The 22,247-nt window shown below is 31.9% G+C and overlaps 1 protein-coding gene across 1 annotated transcript in view; it reads right to left on the reverse strand.

Annotated features, from left to right (window-relative positions):
* LOC132727059 (uncharacterized) overlaps positions 1-22,247 on the reverse strand; it is an 86,436-nt gene that overhangs the window by 35,765 nt on the left and 28,424 nt on the right. The window contains exon 5 of the mRNA XM_060712469.1: positions 18,265-18,413. Within this exon, the coding sequence (XP_060568452.1) occupies positions 18,265-18,413 (149 nt within the window). The remainder of the gene's footprint in view (positions 1-18,264; positions 18,414-22,247) is intronic.

Consider the following 22,247-nt stretch of genomic DNA (forward strand, 5'->3'; position numbering starts at 1 on the left):
ATTTCAAATACTTCATTTGCATCACTATAAATGACTTTATTTCTCAGAAACATTTTAATATTAATCTGCTTGTGGAAAATTTATCCTTTGAAAGCAATCTCATGACACAGTCAAGTTTTATTTTATTTTCAAAGATTCTACAAGAAGACAATACGTTTCAGAGTAAATATCAAACAAGAAAATGAGAAATCTCAGAAAATTCAGCCTCAATCAAGTGACTGATTTCCTTAGCCCCAGGAGACGCCTTTAATTTCTCCACTAAATTCCACAGAGGGACAATATAATAAACAAATAAAGTATAAAGTCTTTGCGGCAGATGATATGATATATAAAAATATGTCTTTTAAAACAATAAAATAACAATTTAGGAAGATTATCTATTGACTTGTTTGTAATATATTCAGATAAAATACATTGCAGCCAAGTTAAACAATGCTAGCGTGCCCTTTAAAGCTATCTTAGTTAGTACGAATATCACTTTTTTCAAACGAGTTTTGAGCTGAGTGTCAAACAATTCTAAAAAAATTCAAGATGAAGTTAAATTAAATGGTATTTTATTTTGCAATATGAGAGAACTCTAGTCTGTATCTATTTCAAGCTGTTATTATGTTCCCAAAACCTGACGAAAATCATGGAAACAATGTTTAAACTATACATTTTCTATGACAGAAATTACCATATTTTTTCCCGGGAAACGAAGAAGTCAATTTTACAAAACAACTAACGAAAGAAAACAATTTCCCTCTGTTGTTATCTTTCTGTCTCATATTTATTTCTAGGTATATAATTGACCGAGAAAGTTTAACTTCCTATTCGTCCTTATTGGAGAAATACAACATGTATTACTTAGGAGAAAAATCTGAGATAAAGCTACAATAATCACAAGATCAGGAAAAAATGGTGATAAACTAGAACTATCACTAAATGTGATTAATACCCCCACAAGACTGCTTCGGAAATGAGGATGTTACTAGAAACAGAATACGAAACGTATCATAGGTCAGTTACTCTGTATTTTGTCAAAATGGAGTTATGGCTCTTGTGCACTGCACTTCCTTTTAAGGTCCTTGACAACTGTATGAAGTTGTATTTAATATCAAACAGTAATTTTCAAGTTATGCTTTGGACAAGGAAAAATAACAAAGGGCAGTAACTCTGTAATTAGTCAGGATGGAGTTATGGTTCTTGTGCACTGCACTTTCTCTCAATGTTCTTGACCATTGTATGAAAAGTTATATTGAATTCCAACCATAAGTATTCAATTTATGCTCCGAACAAAAAAAGCAATGGAAAAGTAACAAAGGGCAATAACTCTGTAATAAGTCAAGATGGAGTTATGGTTCTTGTGTATTGTACTTCCCCTTATTGTTCTTGACCATTGTATGAAGTTGTTTTGAATCCAAACAGTAGTTTTCATATCATGCTCTGGACAAGGAATGGTAATAAAGGGCAGTGACTCTGTAATAAGTCAAGATGGAGTTATGGTTCTTGTGCACTGCACTTCCTCTTAATGTGCTTGACCATTGTTTGAATTTATAATGAATTCCAACAATTTGTCTTCAAGTTATGGTCCGGATAAAAAAAGCAATGGAAAAGTAACAAAGGGCAATAACTCTGTAACTACTTTAGATAGAGTTATGGTTCTTGTGCACTGCACTTCCCCTTATTGTGTTTGACAATTGTATGAAGTTGTTGTTAATTCCAACCAGTAGTTTTCAAGTTATGCTTGGACAAGAAAAAGTAACAAAGGGCAATAACTCTGTAATCAGTCAAGATCGAGTTATGGTTCTCGTGCACTGCACTTCCTTTCAATGTGCTCGACCATTGTATGAAGTTATAATGAATTCCAACAATTAGTCTTCAAGTTATGGTCCGGACAAAAGAAAGCAATGGTAAAGTAACAATGGGCAATAACTCTGTAATTACTTTAGATAGAGTTATGGTTCTTGTGCACTGCACTTCCACTTATTGTGTTTGACAATTGTATGAAGTTGTTTTAAATTTTCAAGTTATGGCCCGGACAAGGAAAAGTAACAAAGGGCAATAACTCTGTAATTAGTCAAGATAGAATTATGGTTTTTGTGCACTGCACTTATATTGAACTCCATATTGAGTTATATTGAATTCCAACCATTAGTCTTCAAGTTATGCTCCGGACAAGGAAAACGCAATTGACGTCTGGACCGACCGACCGACCAACCGACCGACCGACCAAACTTTTGTTGTTTTTTTGAATTGGTAAAGTTTGTCTTGAAACGTATTTTGAAACCGGAATCATAATTTGCATGTTTACAAAATCAGTTTATTCGGTACATGTCTTGAGACAATTTATCATTATAGTCCGACAGTTCTGACATCACTTTTGTTATCAAAAGGACCGAAACGATCGAAAAGTCAGTATTCTCATGCATTATATTCTACAGTTTGCAAGTGATAGGGTTATTCTCTTTCACCATAAGCTCAAAAAAGTTTGATGTTTCTAAACATTGAGGCCCGGTGGAAATGGCTGCAAACATATCATATATTCGGATACAAGTATTTCATCTGCTTTTGTACGTGTAAAGTAAATTATAATATGTTTGTTTCTCTAGGAATCTATCAAACCATTGTCTCACAATGTACTTTCATTTGTTTTAAAACCACAGCGTCAATACATTTTCATGATTGAGGGAAACAAGTTTCAAACGTCCATACTAGCGTAGTAAATTATTGCAAATAGAATTTTCTTAGAAATAACTTTGCCTTTGTAAAGAATAACATATGCTACAATAATTTTCCCTAGCTTATTTCTTGCTTTTGTGATTTCTTTTTGATATTCTCTTTTTAATTTACAATATCTATCTAAATTCGAATCTAGATTTAAGTCGATCTATCCATTTCATTAGTCTAATGTAATAAAGGACTTCACTGTGAAGAAAACAGTTCAAGAATTTAATAATAAAACATGAACATTATCATTACTTTACACATTTCAACATAGACCAATTTATTCTCTTAATGCAATTTTCACGCGCACGATTCCCAGTCTAATTGAAATATTCATTTTATTGGATTTTATTAAAATAAATGAGTTAAACTACTTTATCCGAACTTCAACCGCTTGGAAATATTTTTAAACTTTATATTTAGCCAGCATTCGTTTTTATTGAAAGATAAAATGGTATGGTATCCACTGAAAGTCTCACTCAGCTTTATGAAAAAAACAATATATTTCCCTTGATTGCTTTATAAAACTTGTATCAATAATAACTCAATCAATATACATATCCCTTCAGGAAATATTAATTCATTTGCTTTCAAGAAATCGCCTTTTGTTTTGCAAATACACATATTATAAATTAAGAATACAAAACTTTCCAGAAATTTGACCATTACATCCAAGTATTGTATGGTTAAACACACTCACAAAAAGAATCTCATATTATTATAAATACTGTTTTTTTTATACATTTTAGAGTCATGCATTTACTTGCAAAGCAATATTTCTTCCAACATTTGCCTTCTGAAACTTTATCACATGTCAGGGAAATCTTATGAAAATGTATAATACGTCATAAAAACGCCACTCGATCTATAAGTGTCATAATGTTAAATACTCACAACAAGAACCTTATAGCATTATACAGTTTTTTTCCCATTTAAAAGTCACGCTAATGTACTTGCAAAGCAATATTTCTTGCAACATTTGTCTTATGAAAATTTATCACGTGTCAGGGAAACCTAACGAAAATTTATAATACGTCATAAAAGCGAAACTCGATATATGTATAAAAATGATATCCTCTTAAGTATACTTTTTAAACACTTGTGAATAGTTTTTCTGAACAAAACATCGTATTACCTTGAAAACTTAACTAGACAATTGTCGTAAAATATACAAGCCAAAAACAATTTCAAAATGCATTCCCTTTGCTATTCTGTATTCCAATTGTATATCACTGTGACAAATTATATCCTGCGTTCATGTCAAAGATGCTACGAGAATGTACGAGAATGTACGAGAGAGAAAAAACGCATCAGAGTTACTCTCGAATAATGAAAAATAAAAATGTCAGGGTACTCGGAGGAATTATATTTCATCCTATTGACATATTCAAGAATTATACAAAAATAAAGAAAATTCTCTACTGAATCTTTATGTAAGTTTCCCAGTATTAATTGATTGTAATATACATGTATGTATCAGAATATACACAGTCAATTAAATTTAAAAAGAAAACTAACAAGTAATGAGAAAGATTGTAAAGTTACCTTGCTTTTATGTTCAAAACGTTTAAACAAGTGACCAAATATCTACTACTTAAACAATCAATTAAATATGTTAAGATTTACAAAAAAAAAAAAAACATGATGCCTAACTATAAGTCCATGGTACTGCTACCATGGTTTAGCAAATAAATGCCTTGAAAATTATGTATTTCCATTTAAACAATGAGAGTATTAATTTTTTTCTGAAGTCCATTTTACCTAAATCCAAACATCCGAAATTTTTGAGTGTCTGTGTAGTCAAACCCTATCTTATGTTGATCATTTATCACAATTGCCCTTCAAGATAACAATCCTTTCTAAAGGGTGGGAGTAAATTGTCCCGTTTTCTTGTGCATTCATCTTACTAGAAAAACATCGAGAATGATTCATATAATTTTTTTCTTCATTAAGCTTGCACGCATCACTGTAACTACCTTGTAATGAAAATGGAAACATGAGAGAATTTGCCTTATTCAATTGACAATTTTCCTTCGCCTTTAGAAAACTATTACCAAACTCTCCACTCAATTCTTCAAAACGACAATGAAATAATTTCTTTGTTATAAATAAGTGTCTTTGCGGCAGGTGGTATACGAAAAAAATGAATATATTTTATAGAACTTGTTATTTTAGACAATCGGCTCCGAAAGTTTGATTTTAGACCACTTAAAAGTTATTCAATAATTCAATTGCGCGCCAGAATAATGTGTTAGTCTTTTGTAAGCATATCATTTATTGCAAAAATCGGAATCATCAATATTTTAGTAGTAACATACAAAGATGAAAAGCATTTGCAAAAAGTTTTTCAAACGTCTGTCTGGTTAATATGCCAATTTTAAATCATTATGGTCATATCTTGACGACAGGTTAATCTAACCGGTTTTCCTGGAAGACTAACCACTTATAACCAATATCTCCGCAAGTGACCGATCATTCATCCTACATGATTTTTTATTAGTCGTTAGAGACAAATTTCCTACTATATTTAATGTCCGAAATCAATTGTCACGGCGAATTTTTGCCCAGTTTGTTGGTCGAACCAGGGACCTTTGGAAAACAAATCCAAGAGTCTACCTACTACGCTTAGCAGGCGGCCAATTTTATGTAAAGGAAATACTACTTTCGAACCATGAATTTCAAACGACATTATTGACTTATTCATAATCTCTTTTTTTTCCTTCCTCATCTTATTTCTTAGAAAACTTCAAAAATATAGTTACACAAAAGTAGTTCGACTGCAAAAAGAGTAGATATGATACAAATATAAATATATATAATTCTATACTTGATAATATCTGAGAAAATAACAATTCCAATAAGTCATGTTTTTGGATCGTCGGAATCCACGGTACGCATTTCGTATATAATTCATACAGTAAATAGCCTGGGTTACCAAGGAAATATTTTTTGTGTCACATTTTTACTGATGTCGGTAATGACGAGAATTACATGCAACTTATTTTGCGAGCGGAACAATAAATTGCACAATAACAACAAATATTTCTTAACCCAGACTCTCCGGTTCATGCCCGGGGGACAATTTATCATTGAACAGACAGCAGTATTGTAATTCAAAATAAAGAAAAGGTCAAAAAGTCGGCATTCCAAACCTACGTTCCATGAGTGATTATAAAGTTATTGAAGCACCGGGTGACATTATACCATACTTTGGAAAGATAACTTAAATAACATTTTTGTATTGCACGGTATTATTAACCAATATGAACGCCTATGTTTGTCTGAAGCATTTGATATCTAAGTGAGATATGTGGTTTACATATATATATATATATGATGTTAGACGTTAAATGTAAGAGGTTAGTACATTAATGTATGGAAGCATATGTTCCAAACACAATTTCAAAAAAACAAAAAGATTGAGATGATGAAATTACGTGTGTGTAAGTCTAAAATAAGAACAACAAAATGACTTTTAGAAAAGTTTAAACTGGCGAAAATTTGGAAACTGATGTAAAACAATTACTTATAATAAAGGAACTCCGCTAAGGTTTATCACATAAGTGGAATGGAAATATTTTTGTACCATTTTATGTAGATCAAAACCAATTACTTATGACCATCCAAGATATAGTAGACATTTTAAATACCGCCTCCGTGGTCGAGGGGTTAGAGTCAATGACTTCTAATCCAGTTACCTCTCTGGCGTGGGTTCGATCCCCGGGTGATGCTTTGGTAGTTTAGCGCGGAGGAAGGTAGTCTAGTACTGGTGTAACTCTCCAGGAACGATGGTTAGGAAACTACCCGCCTATATTACTGAAATACTGTTGAAAAAATGGTAAAATCAAACAAACAAACAAAAGACATTTTAAACGATGTAACTTCTTAGTCAAGGCAAGAGTCAAAAAAGTTCTCTGAATTGTATGAACTAACCATAATTTCTATTTGCAGATCATAAACTTTTGAATTTGAAAAATAAATTTGAATTGCATTTTCTCGGCTTACAGTTTTGATATACAGACTTGAAACTTGATTGCGGAAAACCTAGAGCTATAATCTTTGACGATCGGAAATGTAGGACATGATTTATTCTTGAAGATGAATTTCGCGTTTGAATTGTCCTTTAGGATGAATAGCAAAAAAATATACATGTATACAACTTTTTCTTTGAAATTACCTAATATAGTATTAATGAATTAAAAAATGTAATAAAAAGAAGAAACTTATCAATCTGTATTTAAAAGCATACTGTTAACCAAACACTGCCCTATCTTTTTTGTTTTTCAAAACGTTGAAAGGGTGTACATGTATATCTTATGTTTTGTTTTTGCACATCCTTTTTTATAGGATGGTATGACCATAGATATGACGATGACTAGAAATTTGTTTATTGTCCCGTTTGGTGCGTACAATCACAAATATATTTTCGTTTGTTTTTACTGTGAAATAAGATATATCTACTGAATAATATATATTTTATGCTTTTATCATCGACCATTTATGAAATATATTTTGCAAATTCTTCTAAAATATGCAATCAAATTAGAAACACAGAGAAGATGTACAAATACATGTATTTTCCATAATTATGAAATTAAAACAAAGTAAATAACATACTTTGTTTAACATTAGATCTACAGTTTCAAAAAAAAAACAAGATTATATAATTCCTTAGCTATGATAGACTATTCCTAATGTAGACTTGTATAAAATAGCTTTGCCAGCCGTCTCATTTCGCATCTAATCTATAGCAAACAAAACGTGCAATCAAAACAAATTATAGACCCAAAAATCTCTCCGTCCCTTTTCCTTGCATTTTTGCTTTTCCAATTTAGAGTCAGAGAGCAGCAAATGACACCCAATCCCTTTAGAGAATCACGAAGCGGCAAAATTCATCATTATACAACAAATGTCAATGAATGCATTAAGGAAACACACTATATTTTCTATATTCGTTATAACAAGACATTGCTAAATAAAGGACACCGAAATTTCCGGAATAAAAGGAATGTCCCTTTCTTGCTTTGTAGAAAAGGAAATTAGATCTATTGACTATTCATATTCAAATATTGTATGAAAATCGGAACAGGAAAATTCATTATTACAATAAAGAATTAATGAACAAAAAGATAAAATAGTTACAGGTTTACAATATGATTTTGAAAATGAAACAAAACAGATATATCGCCATTGGATTATTTTTAATTGTTAACATAATTGGGAAGTATATTGTTTACCTCATTGTGTATGAAATATTTTAATAAATAACACTTCTAGGACCAATGCTATTGTTAATATGAGATGCAATTCCCTTGTCAGATAAATGATGTAAAGCGTCAATGCTATAATTTAATTTTTTTGACTAAGATGAATATACAAAAGTCAAAAGTATTGTTTAAATATTACATTTTCTTTTTAATAAGATATAAAGAACAAAGCAATATCATTTCGACACTTTTCATTAAGGTCTGATTTAAAATACAACATCGCCAGTGAAACATGTTAGAAATGAAACATCTAATAGAAAGTGGTCATTTAAAAACTCTAAATACTACATGTTCACTTTGTTATAGAAACTACCAAAATATGAAAATAGATATTAGACAATTTAGGCACGTTCGGTTGATACATTCTTATACATCAAGTTATAATCTATAAAATCATTTAATTTATGAAATACGTGCCTTTCTGTGAAATGACTGCGGTAAATGTTAATTTTGAAAGAAACAATCAAAACAATGCAAAACGGCAGAACTCAAATTTTTTGCGAAGCAGAACTTTGGCATCAAATTCATTTCTCTTAAACCACAATCCTGCTTGCGGCAACTGCTTTATTCCATGCGATCAGTACAGATGACACAAGCCAGATTGGATGGAGGACAAATTGAGATATTTAGCGGGCTAAGGGTTGTATTTAGCAAATGCATTCTTGCTTATCGAATTCATAGCGTCATTCATCTGCCATAAATATTATTGCTTATTAAAATTCTCTCCCAGAAACAATCATGTAAAGTGTATCAATATTCAAAAGCTCGGAACATAGTAGTATGAAAGTCTGAAAGGGTAATGGTCTCCAAATATAATGTCCGGTTTCTTGGGGTTTTTTTGTTGTTTTTTTTTTTTGTGGAGTTTTATTGTCGTTGTTTCTGATGAATTTTCAAATTCAAATACTAGTATTTATAATACTTTTGTATTAGAAACTAACACATTAACAGTTTTTTTCTTTCTGTCATATATTCTCTCTTGTTGCCTTTACTTTGTTAAAGCTATGTCCAATGGGACAACGGTATAATAAAGATCTCTGAAGTGTATTATTTCCACTACAAAGTCTACGTCACAAAAATTATGTAAACTAACGAATTGACAGACATTTTGTAAAAATATTAAACGCAACCAGTGTCTTGCGGCTCAATACTTTGATGCTTTATTTTGATAATTGTGTAAATTTAAATTAAATTCCGTCAGATCAAGTCCTTTCATTTAGCAATTTAATTTATCAAACTCTTGTCGAACTAATTTACAGGAAACGGAAGCACTTTAAACCAATGATTAAAGCCAACTCAATTTTGTTGAAATCTTTAAATCAAATTCAGCATTGCTTTGAGTTTGTTTTACGATTAACTTTAGAAAACTTAATTGTCTTGTAAAACATAATAGAACCTCAAATACTGTGTTTCACTCCTCATCAAACTCCATGCATAAATTAAATAAACCATTGTCAGAACCATAAATTTGTATTTGCAAACAGTTATAAAATCAAAACACAAAGAATAAATAAATAATGATCATTTCATTATAATATTGATTACTTAAAGAATGTTATTCAAGATATAATAAATAAGAATCATAATGACGTCATTAGTTTCAAGATTAAATAACTTCAAACAGGAAACTATTCTCAGAATTATAAATCTAATCACCTTTATTAGTCATCAGTTACGTTATTAAATTACATCTAATTACTTTAAAACAGTCTGACATAAAAAAAATATTTCCCAACATTATTGATATTTAAGTTGTATATTCATCAGTCAGGCTTGAAATAAAGGAAACAAAACAATAACAAATATCGTAAACTTTCACAAAACAACACATACGTAAAGATAAAAAGAAGATTTTAAAACATGTAAAAAAACGGGTGTTTAATGAATTCAAAAAATGTTTTGCACTTTACTGATTTACCTTTGTAAATATTTTTTTTTATCAAATTCCAGTTATGAATCTCAGAAAAATATTTGGAATCATAGAGATTATATCCACTGCATACACTATTAATTATACAAGTTGCTTACGAATTAAATATACGGGATAGCCTGAATGATATAATATGACCAAGGGTTATATTCCTTTAAGCAAGGCTACATTCTTTAGCAACTTGTATAACGAATTTATAGTAACGCAAATCGTTATTGACGACAAGTTTATAAGAACCTTCACCAACTTTAGACTGTTTTCAAAGAAGCGCGAGAAATGGACACACGTAAACAAGATGACGCCAGACGCTTAACGGCTACATGAACGCTGCGCAATAAAAAAAAATATATAGAGTCATCATAGCGATTAAGTTTTAACAATTGTTTGAAAGTAATGATATTTGAATAGGGAAAGGTTGTTTTTCTTTTAAAAGCAATCTGAAACACATTAAAATTATATTCTATTTTCAAAGATTCTACAACAAGATATTATACTCAATATCAAAATAATTACAATAGAAATCTCGTCTGCCTCAATCAAGTGATTGATTCCCATTGCCCCAAGAGACGCCTTTAATTTCAACACAAAATTCCACTGAGGGACAATAAACAAATTATCTATAAAGTCTTTCCGGCAAATGGTATGATATACATAATTATATGGTATAAAACAATAAAATAACAATTAAGGAATATTTTCTATTGACTACAATATTACTGCGGGCTTGTTTTGTATATTATATTCCGATTAGATTACCTAATAAGAATCCCTAAAGAAAGTCCAACACAACATAATTGAAAATGTTGCAGGCTCGGTTTGATTGAGCCTGTTCATGGGCGGTACTGTAAAGTGCAAACTACCGTCCACGCCCCTAGCACCGGCTTAAGCAGAATTCAACATTTAAACATGAAATAGCAAAATTTTTAATTTAGAAACATCCGCAAATGTGTTCAAACGGCGGTTATCATGGAACCTTCAATGTGACACTTTCGTGCCATTCCATGAAAAGCGGCGTATTGTCCCTAAGTAATAGAAAGCGTGTGTCCTAAACGAGAAAGCAATGGGCGGAAGTAAATTAAAATGGAATTTTGTAAGGGGATCAGAGGTTATGAAGCCTGCATGTCACAGATAAGACGTCAAAATACAAAGTTAAAAAGCAGGCAACACATCCTAAGGGTGATTCAATATTATTCAAGTAGGAATATTGCAACCACCCAACAAGAAAATGCAAAAAATTTAAAACTTAAAATACCACAAGCACAACAATAATGTCGTGCCAAAGCCTATTTGAATACTCCTTAATGGAGATAATGCATTAGAGGGATCACACCTTAACTAAGGCTGGCGTTCGTCAATGCTAACTCAGATATTACGAATATCACAATTTTTTTAAAACGATTTTTGAGTTAGGTGTCAAACAATTCTGAATAATACAAGATGCATTTAAATTAAATGGTATTTTTATCTTGGAATATGAGAGAAGTCTGTATCTGTTTCAAGCTATTATAATGCTGCCAAAGCCTGAACAATGCTAATGCTATACTTGTTTCTTTGTCACGAATTACCAAAATATTCCCGAGAAACGAAAAAGCCAATTTAACAAAACAACTAACGAAGAAAAATAGTTTCCCTCTGTTGTGTTCTTTTCTATCCCATATTCATTTCTAAGAAGATGATTGACTGAGGAGGTTTTACTTCATATCCGTCCTTATTGAAGATATATATCTTAGAGGAAAAGTCTGAGATAAAGCAAATATCTGTAAGCCTATAATAATCACACTTGTGGGACAACAAGATCAGGGGGAAATGGTGATAAGTAACGAGACTTTGTTAACATTAACGCATCTCATAACTTTGTGTCTTTTAAACTTGGTAAATTCTGTAATGAAACGTATTTTGAAACCGAAATCATAAATTGTATGTCTATAAATCAGGTTGTACGGTTCATGTCCAGAGATAATTCATCATTATAGTCCCGACAGTTCTGACATGACTTTTGTTATCCAAAGGATTGTAAAGATCGTAAAGTCAGTATTCCCATGTGAATTATTCTACAGCTTGCAAGTGATACGGTTCTCTTTTCTATCACCGTAAGCTAAGAATATTATTTTGACGTTTCTAAACAGTGTAAAATGGACAAAACTCTTTTTATTAAAGTCATTACAAGTCTAAACGAAATGTTTGAACTCTAAGATGTCTATCTAAATAAATCAATGAAATGTACTTGTGAATATTGTTTCGTTATCAACTAATGCAATTTATGATATTTGATAAAACAATACCTAAAGTACTTTATTTCTTTTTTTCACCTTTTAAAAACACATTAGGCCTATGAAACGGTTTTAATTTCGTTCTTTAGAAATGCAAGTATGATTTTTATAACATTTAAATAATGGTTTAGAGCATGTTAGATGCTTATCAATTGAAGAAAGAACTGAATGTAAAATTATCATAGCTAATTGTAGTATTTTGACTTCCGTACAAAATACTTAATCACTGTAAATGTTTCTGTTTGTTTCATTTTACGCCTTTTCCCAACAGTATTTCAGTCATATAGGCGGGATACTATAAATGTACTTAGTGCCAAAAAAGCAAAAGATGGCTTAGGTAATTGGCTAATAAGTTCCTTTTGGAGACTATAACAGAACACTGCACATAACACGTTTTGATAAAAAATATAGGTATATTTGACCCTGAAAACAGCTTTATAATACCGTTTGAAATGCAATGTTTGAAAAACGAAGGCATATAATTCTTCTCAGAGATTTAAGCAATTCGATACAAATTAAAAGTAAAATATTTTATGAATTGACATCGGAATAATACACCAATAGCACCATGATAAATACTATAACAAAAAGGCGTCTTTGATATATTAACAAAAAAATGTTCAAATGATACATTGTCAGAACATAATATTGTCAGATTTCATTCCTTCCCAACATAATTAACTCTTACCATACTAGATATCTTAAATTGGCCTCTCCATCTTTCAATCTACACACCAATTCATCAGCGAAAGAAAATTAAAAACAAAGGTATTGACTGAATAGCTTACACTGTATGTTATGATAATTAAAAGAGTGTAAATCATGTTTCAAGCCGGGCACAAACCAGTTTTAATGTTTCATCTATAAACTATGCCTTCAATAAATGGGACTAAAATATTTCAATATATCATATCATTACATGTTGCAATTAAATCATTTTCAATTGTGTTTATGCATTATATTTTAGTTCTTCAAGCATAAATGTTTCATTGGCAAAGCTATGTTTTCCTACCCATAACATAGTCTAAAAATAATAAATTTAAGAAAATTTCCATATGTCTTTATAGATTTTTGTTCGAAGAAAATTATTATAATGTAAAACATTTTCCTTCTCCTCTTTAGAAAAAAATAAGATTACTACATGCTCATTCAATCAACATAATAACGACACGTTTACCTTTAAATCAAAATTCATTTAACCAACTTTAATTTTAAATCCATCGTCTGCTTGAAAGATATATTCATTTGTCCTTCCATTATGGTTGTAATAATTTTCTTAAAATTTGAATCGCATCCAATATTGAAATAAATTTTCCAAATAAAACCAATTGAAAAATTAAAACATCGATTCCAATTGAATAACACTTCTGATTCACACAGAAAAGGAACTACAAAACTTTACATTCAGATATTGCACAATTCTTTCATTGACTATTCTAGCCAAAGTAAACCCTAACGTAACATCTCCCTCTCTATAATAACAAATTCCATCAGTACTTATAGATTTTTGGCAGCCGGCTAGTTTCACAGCTCCAACATGGCGACCTTTATTACAAATCATTTATCGTGATATGTTACAGAACCACAGTTCTTACCATAATCAAAATAGGTCTACATCTGCTCTTTTTCACTTGTTATTTCTAATAATCCAAAAATGCGGTGTTTAAAGAGTTGACAAACCCACAGAGAGTCAGCCTTTGCCTATATTCAAATAATCAGTGCCTTACTGCACCCTAGAGAACCTGCTCTAGTTTTATCTGTTCGTATCTTAAAATCCACATCATGGATTGACGTTCTGGAGTGAACACTAAAGTAATGAAAACGGAAATCTCAGATAATTTAACCTCATCCACGTGACACATTCTGTTCGGCCTAAGGAATATAATTACAAAATCCTCAATAGAATTCCCGGGTGACAATCAATCTAATACCTCTCCAAATAGGCCTATATATAAATTTATCTTTTCGGAAATTGGGGAGAATCTCTATCATTATACTTAAAGCAAGTCATATGCCATGGTAACAATATTGCAGTGATGGAAGTTTATAAAAGGTATTAACTAATAAAATTTCTAAAATGCCGAGCAGTTCATAAAACTTCTATAACCTGACCATAAAAACCTCCATTAACGGTGGGATAAAATACGAGGGTCCGTTGAAAACAAGAACAAAACAGCAAATGTCTTTTCATTTCTATTGGATATGATCGATTGAAAGAAATAATCAAGATCGATTACTGGCCAGTATTTTTCTTTGTCTGGTAAAAGTAAAAAGAAGAGAAATAAATCATTGTTCGTAGATAAGGAAAACCATGTGTATCTTATCCTTTAACTCTTTAGCAAAAGGGATGTTTCACTATTTATGCAACTTCAATAAAATCTCAAAAGAAACATGAAGTTATTCCAATTCATATTTAATCAAAATCATCATCTCAAAGAAAACAATTCTATACCAATAGAGTCATAGCTGTTTAAATACGTTTATATATATAATAACACTGCTTGTAAATATAGTCGGTGTGGTAATAAATACTCACAGAAGCTTTGGAATTTCCTCTTTCATTAGAACTTAGAAAATTCGAGTTTAAATATAAGAGTTAAAACACGTTTTTGTATGTAGTGTGTGATATTTCCAGACTTAAGAAATATTAAAAGGCACAATTACTATGTAGATTTTTATTTTCACTCTAGTAGGTATCAGATGAAGAACTAACTTAAAAGAGCTTGGGAACTGGAAGTAAATACGATTTGTTCTCTCTGAATACCACATTTATGGTATAATGAACAGGAAGCGATGTCAGTCACATATTTATACATAACAGTTATTGCGTCTACACCAAATATTGTTTCTCTAGACCTATAACTGATGCTGAACCTGTGTGCATTAGTTTGACCAGGTTTGCAAAGTATCTTAGTTTAATATGGGCAATTCAATTACCTTGAACATTTGTTATTTGCTGAGCATTGATCCGATATTGCATATATTTAAAAGCACATAAAAGAGTGTTATATCATTCATCAGATAAATGGTCATTCAAAATATCTACAACACTCTATTTTCTGCTTTGAAAATGAGCATGTATCTCACACTCGGCGAATAGTTTTGCATTCCAACTTATTTTCTATACATGGTCCTGCTTTTAAAGTTATTGATTCGATATGATGAAATGTCACCGATAAGTATTTTTGTAAGAATTTGTACCAACAGTGGATCACAAACAATTGTACAAGGCGACAAAGCGATCATGGTGTGGAACATGTTTCCTTCTTCAGTGACAATGCTACATTGCCCGGACACGCTACTTGTATAGGAATGAAGGAATAGAACCACTAATAAAGCTTATTCTCAAAACCTGGCCCATACCTTTCTCCATTTATGAAATTATTTTTGTCTTTTGGCAGATTCTATAGCTCTCATAAAGCAGGCGACTAGTGGGTTCTCTAGTTTTATTAGGGTATATCAATTGCTGAAAAAGTTCATTTTCAATGGAAGATTGGAATAAAACTTTGTGAGCATGCAATACCAGAGTAATTTGTTGTACATAAAGTAAATGATTTATTGCAAGTTGTCTAGAAAAAATGATAACTGAATAAGATGTATTAGTTCTGAAACACACATCTCATATAAAAGAACCAAACAGCTTTAATGAGTGGATGCATACCGGCGGTATAAGTTATTTAAAAGTTTCGTTCAGAAAAGAAAATATTTATACAATTCATTGATGGCACGAACTGTAGACAACAAAGATTTCAAAAAAAAAAAACAAACAAAAAACAGAACAACAATCAACATTGGGAAATGAATTCCCCTTCTGCTCTGCGGCTTGCTTCGTTTTTCCTTATCAGATGTACATTTTCAAGACAATTTACGAATAGAGAAGATGCAAAACTTTATATAACGTGTACCTTATGTCAACTTTAAGTTATTAATTTCACAAAAACATTTCTTTATTCTCCCGGAAGATAATTATCTAATTCAAGCAAGACAATGAGTATATACATTGTAGTTTCTATGGATTTTCTGTCGAGTGCAATGTACATGTGTATACATGAATATGATATTTTTCATTCAGTTCAATTACTGATAAATGATAGACAGGAAAATAAGCAATTTGTTGACATAATTATTATAACATTTCACATATTTTTACACAAATTATACATACTTATCAAGTCCTATATCATATATAGTTAAAATGTTTGTAATTTAACTCTTATTAAATCATTTGCCATAAAGCATATATATCTAATATCGACGTTTCGACAAAATTGACGACCAACAATTTGTATATGCGACATGTTAATTACATAAAGATAGCTCAATTTCTATAAAATGACTGATAGGGTCATGGCCGCTTACAATCTATCACCGTAATCCTATTGCCTTGACACTATCATCCGAAAAGGTCGAAAAGTCAATTTTTCTCCGACAATATTCAGTTGGCATTCTATATAGATGTCTATATTCTCGTTATCTTCATCATTAGCTAAAAATGGTTAACCGATGACAAGGTTGAGTGAGATATGAAAGAGACACTTCTAATTATAAGAATAATTTCCCCTCAAGTACGGCTCATTATTTTTCTGGTTGTTTTACATAAGATTTTAGTTTAAAGAAACGATTTTCATTTGCTCATTTTATTTACGTATGCTCGGGGAATCCCTGTTTAAAACATTTGGCACCTAAAGAGTTTTGATATGAATGCATTAATACGGAGCATGCCTGGTGTGGAGCTAATCTATGATTATCGCATATTGACGGTTTATCCAAGTCCTGACTTTTTGAACATTTATATCTATTTTTTTCAGAGATTAGAATTATTCTTGGTATCCATTCCGAAAACTAAGTGCATTCCACATCTTACCAAAATTATAGCAAACCAAACATGGCTTTGGGAAACACCAAAAAGACAGGTCAATACATGAATTTCTTAAAATGAAAGTTTGAATAAAAAGAAACATATACGTGTAACAAAAAAAATCAACTGATAATTATCAAAATAAAAAAATCCTTCAACCATGTCATATTCGCTACAAAACAAAATATTTCTTAATTTTACAAAGTGTTTTTATTAGTCACTTTAGCCATATTGTATCTACAACGTTAGAATATTTAATGCCAGCAGAATGTAAGGCTCCCAGCAGACGACTTTTTTCAAATCTCAAATATATCACTACCCAGATGAGAAATAAAGAAAAATAACAGATCCCAAACTGTCCGAGTCGGTGGGCTTCCAGTTCTATAATCTATAGTAATCGAACAACGAAATGGCGCCACATATTTTGTGATTTAAATGATTTTTGACCCACGAAATGAACTAAGAATTGCTAAATGATGCGGTTTTGACGTAGAAATTACTGGATAGGAAACGTGTTTCTACTAAAGTTTGCACACATCCGGTCATCATATAACGACGAAACTCAAACTGGGAAATATATGCAATCTTTCGAATTCAAAATATTTAATATATGATCAAACAATATGTATGTACTGGAGCTACATAAATGAATGTACAATACACTGAAAGAGAGATAACCGCGGTCGCATAATATGTTTTTCAGTGTACTACATGTATCTCCCTTTATTGAAACAACTAGTAAGCATAAATATGAAACGAATCGAATGGTGTAAGTGATGTATATGTGATAGCTCGGTTTTTTATATTTTGATATTGCAATCCCCTTTTAATCAACTGTTCCAAATTTAAAGCTACGCATATTCATGCAGGAGTAATTAAATCTTAGCATGGAATACATTTGAACTTGTTTTTTGACGTCAAAATCACATGTATTTTGTAGCTTTCATGTTTTTTAATAAGATTTTAGCAAATAACCTTTCAAACATAGCCATCATGAATTTAACATTCGACAATAGTTTTTATGTTAAGTTAATTCGTTATCTGGAAGAAATTTTTATAGGATCATCCTTTATTTAAGTAGACTTATATAATGGACATTTCGGACCATGGACATTTCGGACCATGAACATTTCGGGCCAGACCTTGTTAAATGGTATACGATTCATTTGCAATTTAGTAATCAATTAAGTAATACATAATGTTTTCTTGGTACTGGTATTGAGTATATGCACCAACCTGATAAAGCATCCGAGCCGGCGTAATCCGACAGTGATGACGGACTCGGTGGCTGCAGTGTGCACTCTTTGACCTTCTCGGTACGGCTGGAGAACGCTCTAACCAAATTCCGCAGGTGTTCAGATAGGCTGCTGCTAACATTCGACACACTGTAAAATTTTGAAATGTAAATAAATAAATAAATGAATAAATAATAAATTAACAAATAAATAAAATTACTACTTTTCATTTCCAAAGCAATGTCTTCTAGACACAAAATTGGTTTTTATACGTGTTTTAAACTGTATTTAAATCATGGAATCTAGTTGAATCAAATTTGCAATCAAATCAGGCAGTGTGGCACGCAGCCAGGAAAACAAATTTGTGCCATTGAAACATGCAAATTTGTATCTTTTATTCCGTTAAAGCCGTAAGGATATTACAAAATTAAGTTAAAATTCAAATTGTGACAGTACTAACAATATCTGACGTTGAATATTACAATAAAATAGGGTTAATTTCTCGTTTTATCGATTTCCATGGCGTCCCAACATTTGCAATTAACTACCAGAAACTGCATTTGCATCTTTTCTATCTCCGATTTCACTTAATTGCGGAATATATGACGCTAAAATAATTCCTGAGAGAAATATAAATGATGGCCTAAAGTTAAATTTAATTTTGCATAAAATTTACCAATTCAGATTGAATTTTGAATTTCCTTTAACAGACTCGTTTATTGCAAGAAGTGTACTTACAAAATTTAAAGGTGGTTAGATTTTGGCAATATAAAATTATGATGATTCGTTATATTAGAAAAAAATATCATTCTTGACGCATTTGTACTGTTTTCTTTGAGTTGATCAAAGGACGCTTTCAATCACAAAAATAAGATACAATAAAGGGAACATATTAAATGATACGTGATAAAACAAAGGGGGAGGGTACTTCTCAAAAACACCGTATAGCTAATAGGTAGATTAAAACAAGGTTCGGATAAAAAGCACGATAAATAACAAATAAATATGAGCACAAAGATCAACATGGGAAAGCAAATGCTGTCCTCGACAAAGCCTATAGTCAAACATGCCTCAACGGAAATGTACTCAGAAGGACGTCTAACAAAGGAACAGTAAGGCAACAAACACAAGTGTGGTTCTCGATAGGGCACTGAACAGAAGCGAGGTACTCAGAGTAAGGCACTGAATAGAAGCGATGTAATAAATAAGGCTTCGGAGAGAAGTGAAGTACTCAGTAAGGCACTTGACACAAGCGAGGTACTCAGAGTAAGGCGCTGAACAGAAGTATGGCACCTAGCAAAACCGAGGTACTCAGTAGGGCACCGGACAGAAGCAAGGTTCTCAAATGACACCGGACAAAAGCGAGAAACTCATTAGGTCACCGAGCAAAAACGAGACCAAAGAACGGGAGGAGACAGAAAGGTGAGTGCAGTAAATTAATATTTGCGATATCAAAAAGCAAAACAAAAAAGACTTATATAAAAAAATGGTGAAGATGATAAAAGTCATGTAATATAAGCTCAATTTTAAGGGTCAATAGTTCAGGCCGGCTAAACATTTTCTATTCACTGACGATAATGAAATGAGCTACAAAGCGTTTGTTGTGTAGAAGATTACTCCTAAAATGATATACAGGGTATCACAATCAAAATTGAAATGAGATATCAGGGTATCTTAGTCAATCTTGAAATAAGATATCAGGGTATCACAGTCAGTCATGAAATGAGATATAAGAATATCTTATCCAAGTAAATTTTGAAATGACATAAACGCGTTCATAGTCAATTTTGAAATAACATAAAAACGGTCGTAATCAATCTTAAAATGGGAGTCACTATTGGAATAAGATAAGTAATAGAAAGAGCACCGAAACCCGAGGTTATCTGATTTGTACGAGGGGGCGTAGCCCCCCGAGTATTAATCAGATTACCGAGTGTTTTGGTGTTCTTTCTCTTTTGTATCATAGTCAAACATAAAAACACGTTCCCTGTTGTTACAATATGAAACCCCGGCAAAAATGAACCCAATGAACGAGCATCTAAATATGACATTTCTGTCGATTTCACTTTCACTGCCGTCACAATATGTAAACCCCAACAAAAATGAGCCAATCAATGGGCATGCTCTGGAGTGCTGGTAACTAATACCCACACTCCAGTTAACGCACTGTGCATGTATATGTAAACGATTTAACCCTGACACATTTTCAACAGAAAGGTCTCCAAACTATGATACAAAAGGGTATTACAGTCTATAAAAATAAAGATATATGCATGTTTTATTCGTTCCGCAAATATTGGATAGGTATACATTAAACATTAAAACAACATGACAACTATAAAGAGCACAAAACTAAAATTGTGTCAGTGTTATAGCGTGTTAAGAATCATGACGGCGTTGATATTACATGATGGCGTGTGATGGTACATGATGGCGTGTGATGGTACATGATGGCTTATGATTGTACATGAAAGCGTGTGATGGTACATGATGGCTTATGATTGTACATGATAGCGTGTGATGATACATGAAAGCGTTTGATGGTACATAATGGCGTGTGATGGTACATGATGGCGTGTAATGATACATAATGGCTTAGATGGTACATGATGGCGTGTGATGGTACATGATGGCATGTGATGATACATGATGGCGTATGATGGCATATGTGGCGTATGATAGTACATGTGGCGTGTGATGATACATGATGGCTTGGATGGTACATGATGGCGTTTGATGATACATGATGGCGTTTGATGATACATGATGGCGTATGATGACACATGTGGTGTGTGATGGTACATGATGGCGTATGATGGCATATGTGGCGTATGATGGTACATGATGGCATGTGATGATACATGATGACACATGTGGCCTGTGATGGTACATGATGGCATATGATGATACATGATGGCGTGTGATGGTATATGATGGCGTGTGATGATACATGATGACACATGTGGCCTGTGATGGTACATGATGGCATGTAATGATACATGATGGCGTATGATGGCATATGTGGCGTATGATGGTACATGAGGGCATTTGATGATACATGATGACACATGTGGTATGCGATGGTACATGATGGCATATGATGATACATGATGGCGTGTGATGGTATATGATGGCGTGTGATGATACATGATGGCGTATGATTGCACACAATGGCGGATGGTGGTACATAATGGTATATGACGGCTTATGATGGTGTATAATGGCACATGATGTAGTATAATGGCACACGATTGCGTAAAATGACACATGTGGCGTGTGATGGAACAAAACAGTGTATGAGTGTATGATGGTACATGACAGCGTGCAAAGACATATATGAGTGACCTTTATCACTACAAATAAGATGAGATAAATGTTTTACAACAAATTTGCTTTATAAGTTTATTTTGTGATAACATTGACCAAATAAACTGATAAAAGCGTGTCGTAAGTACTTGCGCAAAAACGACAAGTAAAATCTCTCAGATGGAAGTTATTCTTAAATGGCTATGAATGTGAGATAAATGGACATGTTAAGTTTTTAAAGAAAGACAGAAAGGGCTCGGATATTAAGTCTTACCTCGTTGCTGATGGTATAGAAATTGACCTAGAACGTTTGGAAATAACATATTTTAGTATCTAAATTGTACGTCAATATCCATTCTGACAATCCATATATTTTTATTATTTCAATGTTTCAAGGCAAACTATGACATTTTACGCACATATTGCTAATCAAGGAGTTTAATAATATCTACATATTTGACAAGGAAGTGCTACTATTAAAATGTTAATAAGGTTCTGCAAAACTAAGATTAAGTTTCATTTCATATTATCTAAAGCTGAATGCCAAAATATTTCAAGAACAATTAAATTTGACAAAAATGTACTTAGATTTTAAGAAAAGTTAAAAGATACCAGATTCAAGAAAAATTTTACATATTATGTACGATTAATGACTAATTATGCAGTATTTGTCACCAC

Source organism: Ruditapes philippinarum, unplaced genomic scaffold (assembly GCF_026571515.1).
Source record: "Ruditapes philippinarum isolate M1 unplaced genomic scaffold, ASM2657151v2 ctg123_1_1_1_1, whole genome shotgun sequence".
Lineage (NCBI taxonomy): Eukaryota > Metazoa > Mollusca > Bivalvia > Venerida > Veneridae > Ruditapes > Ruditapes philippinarum.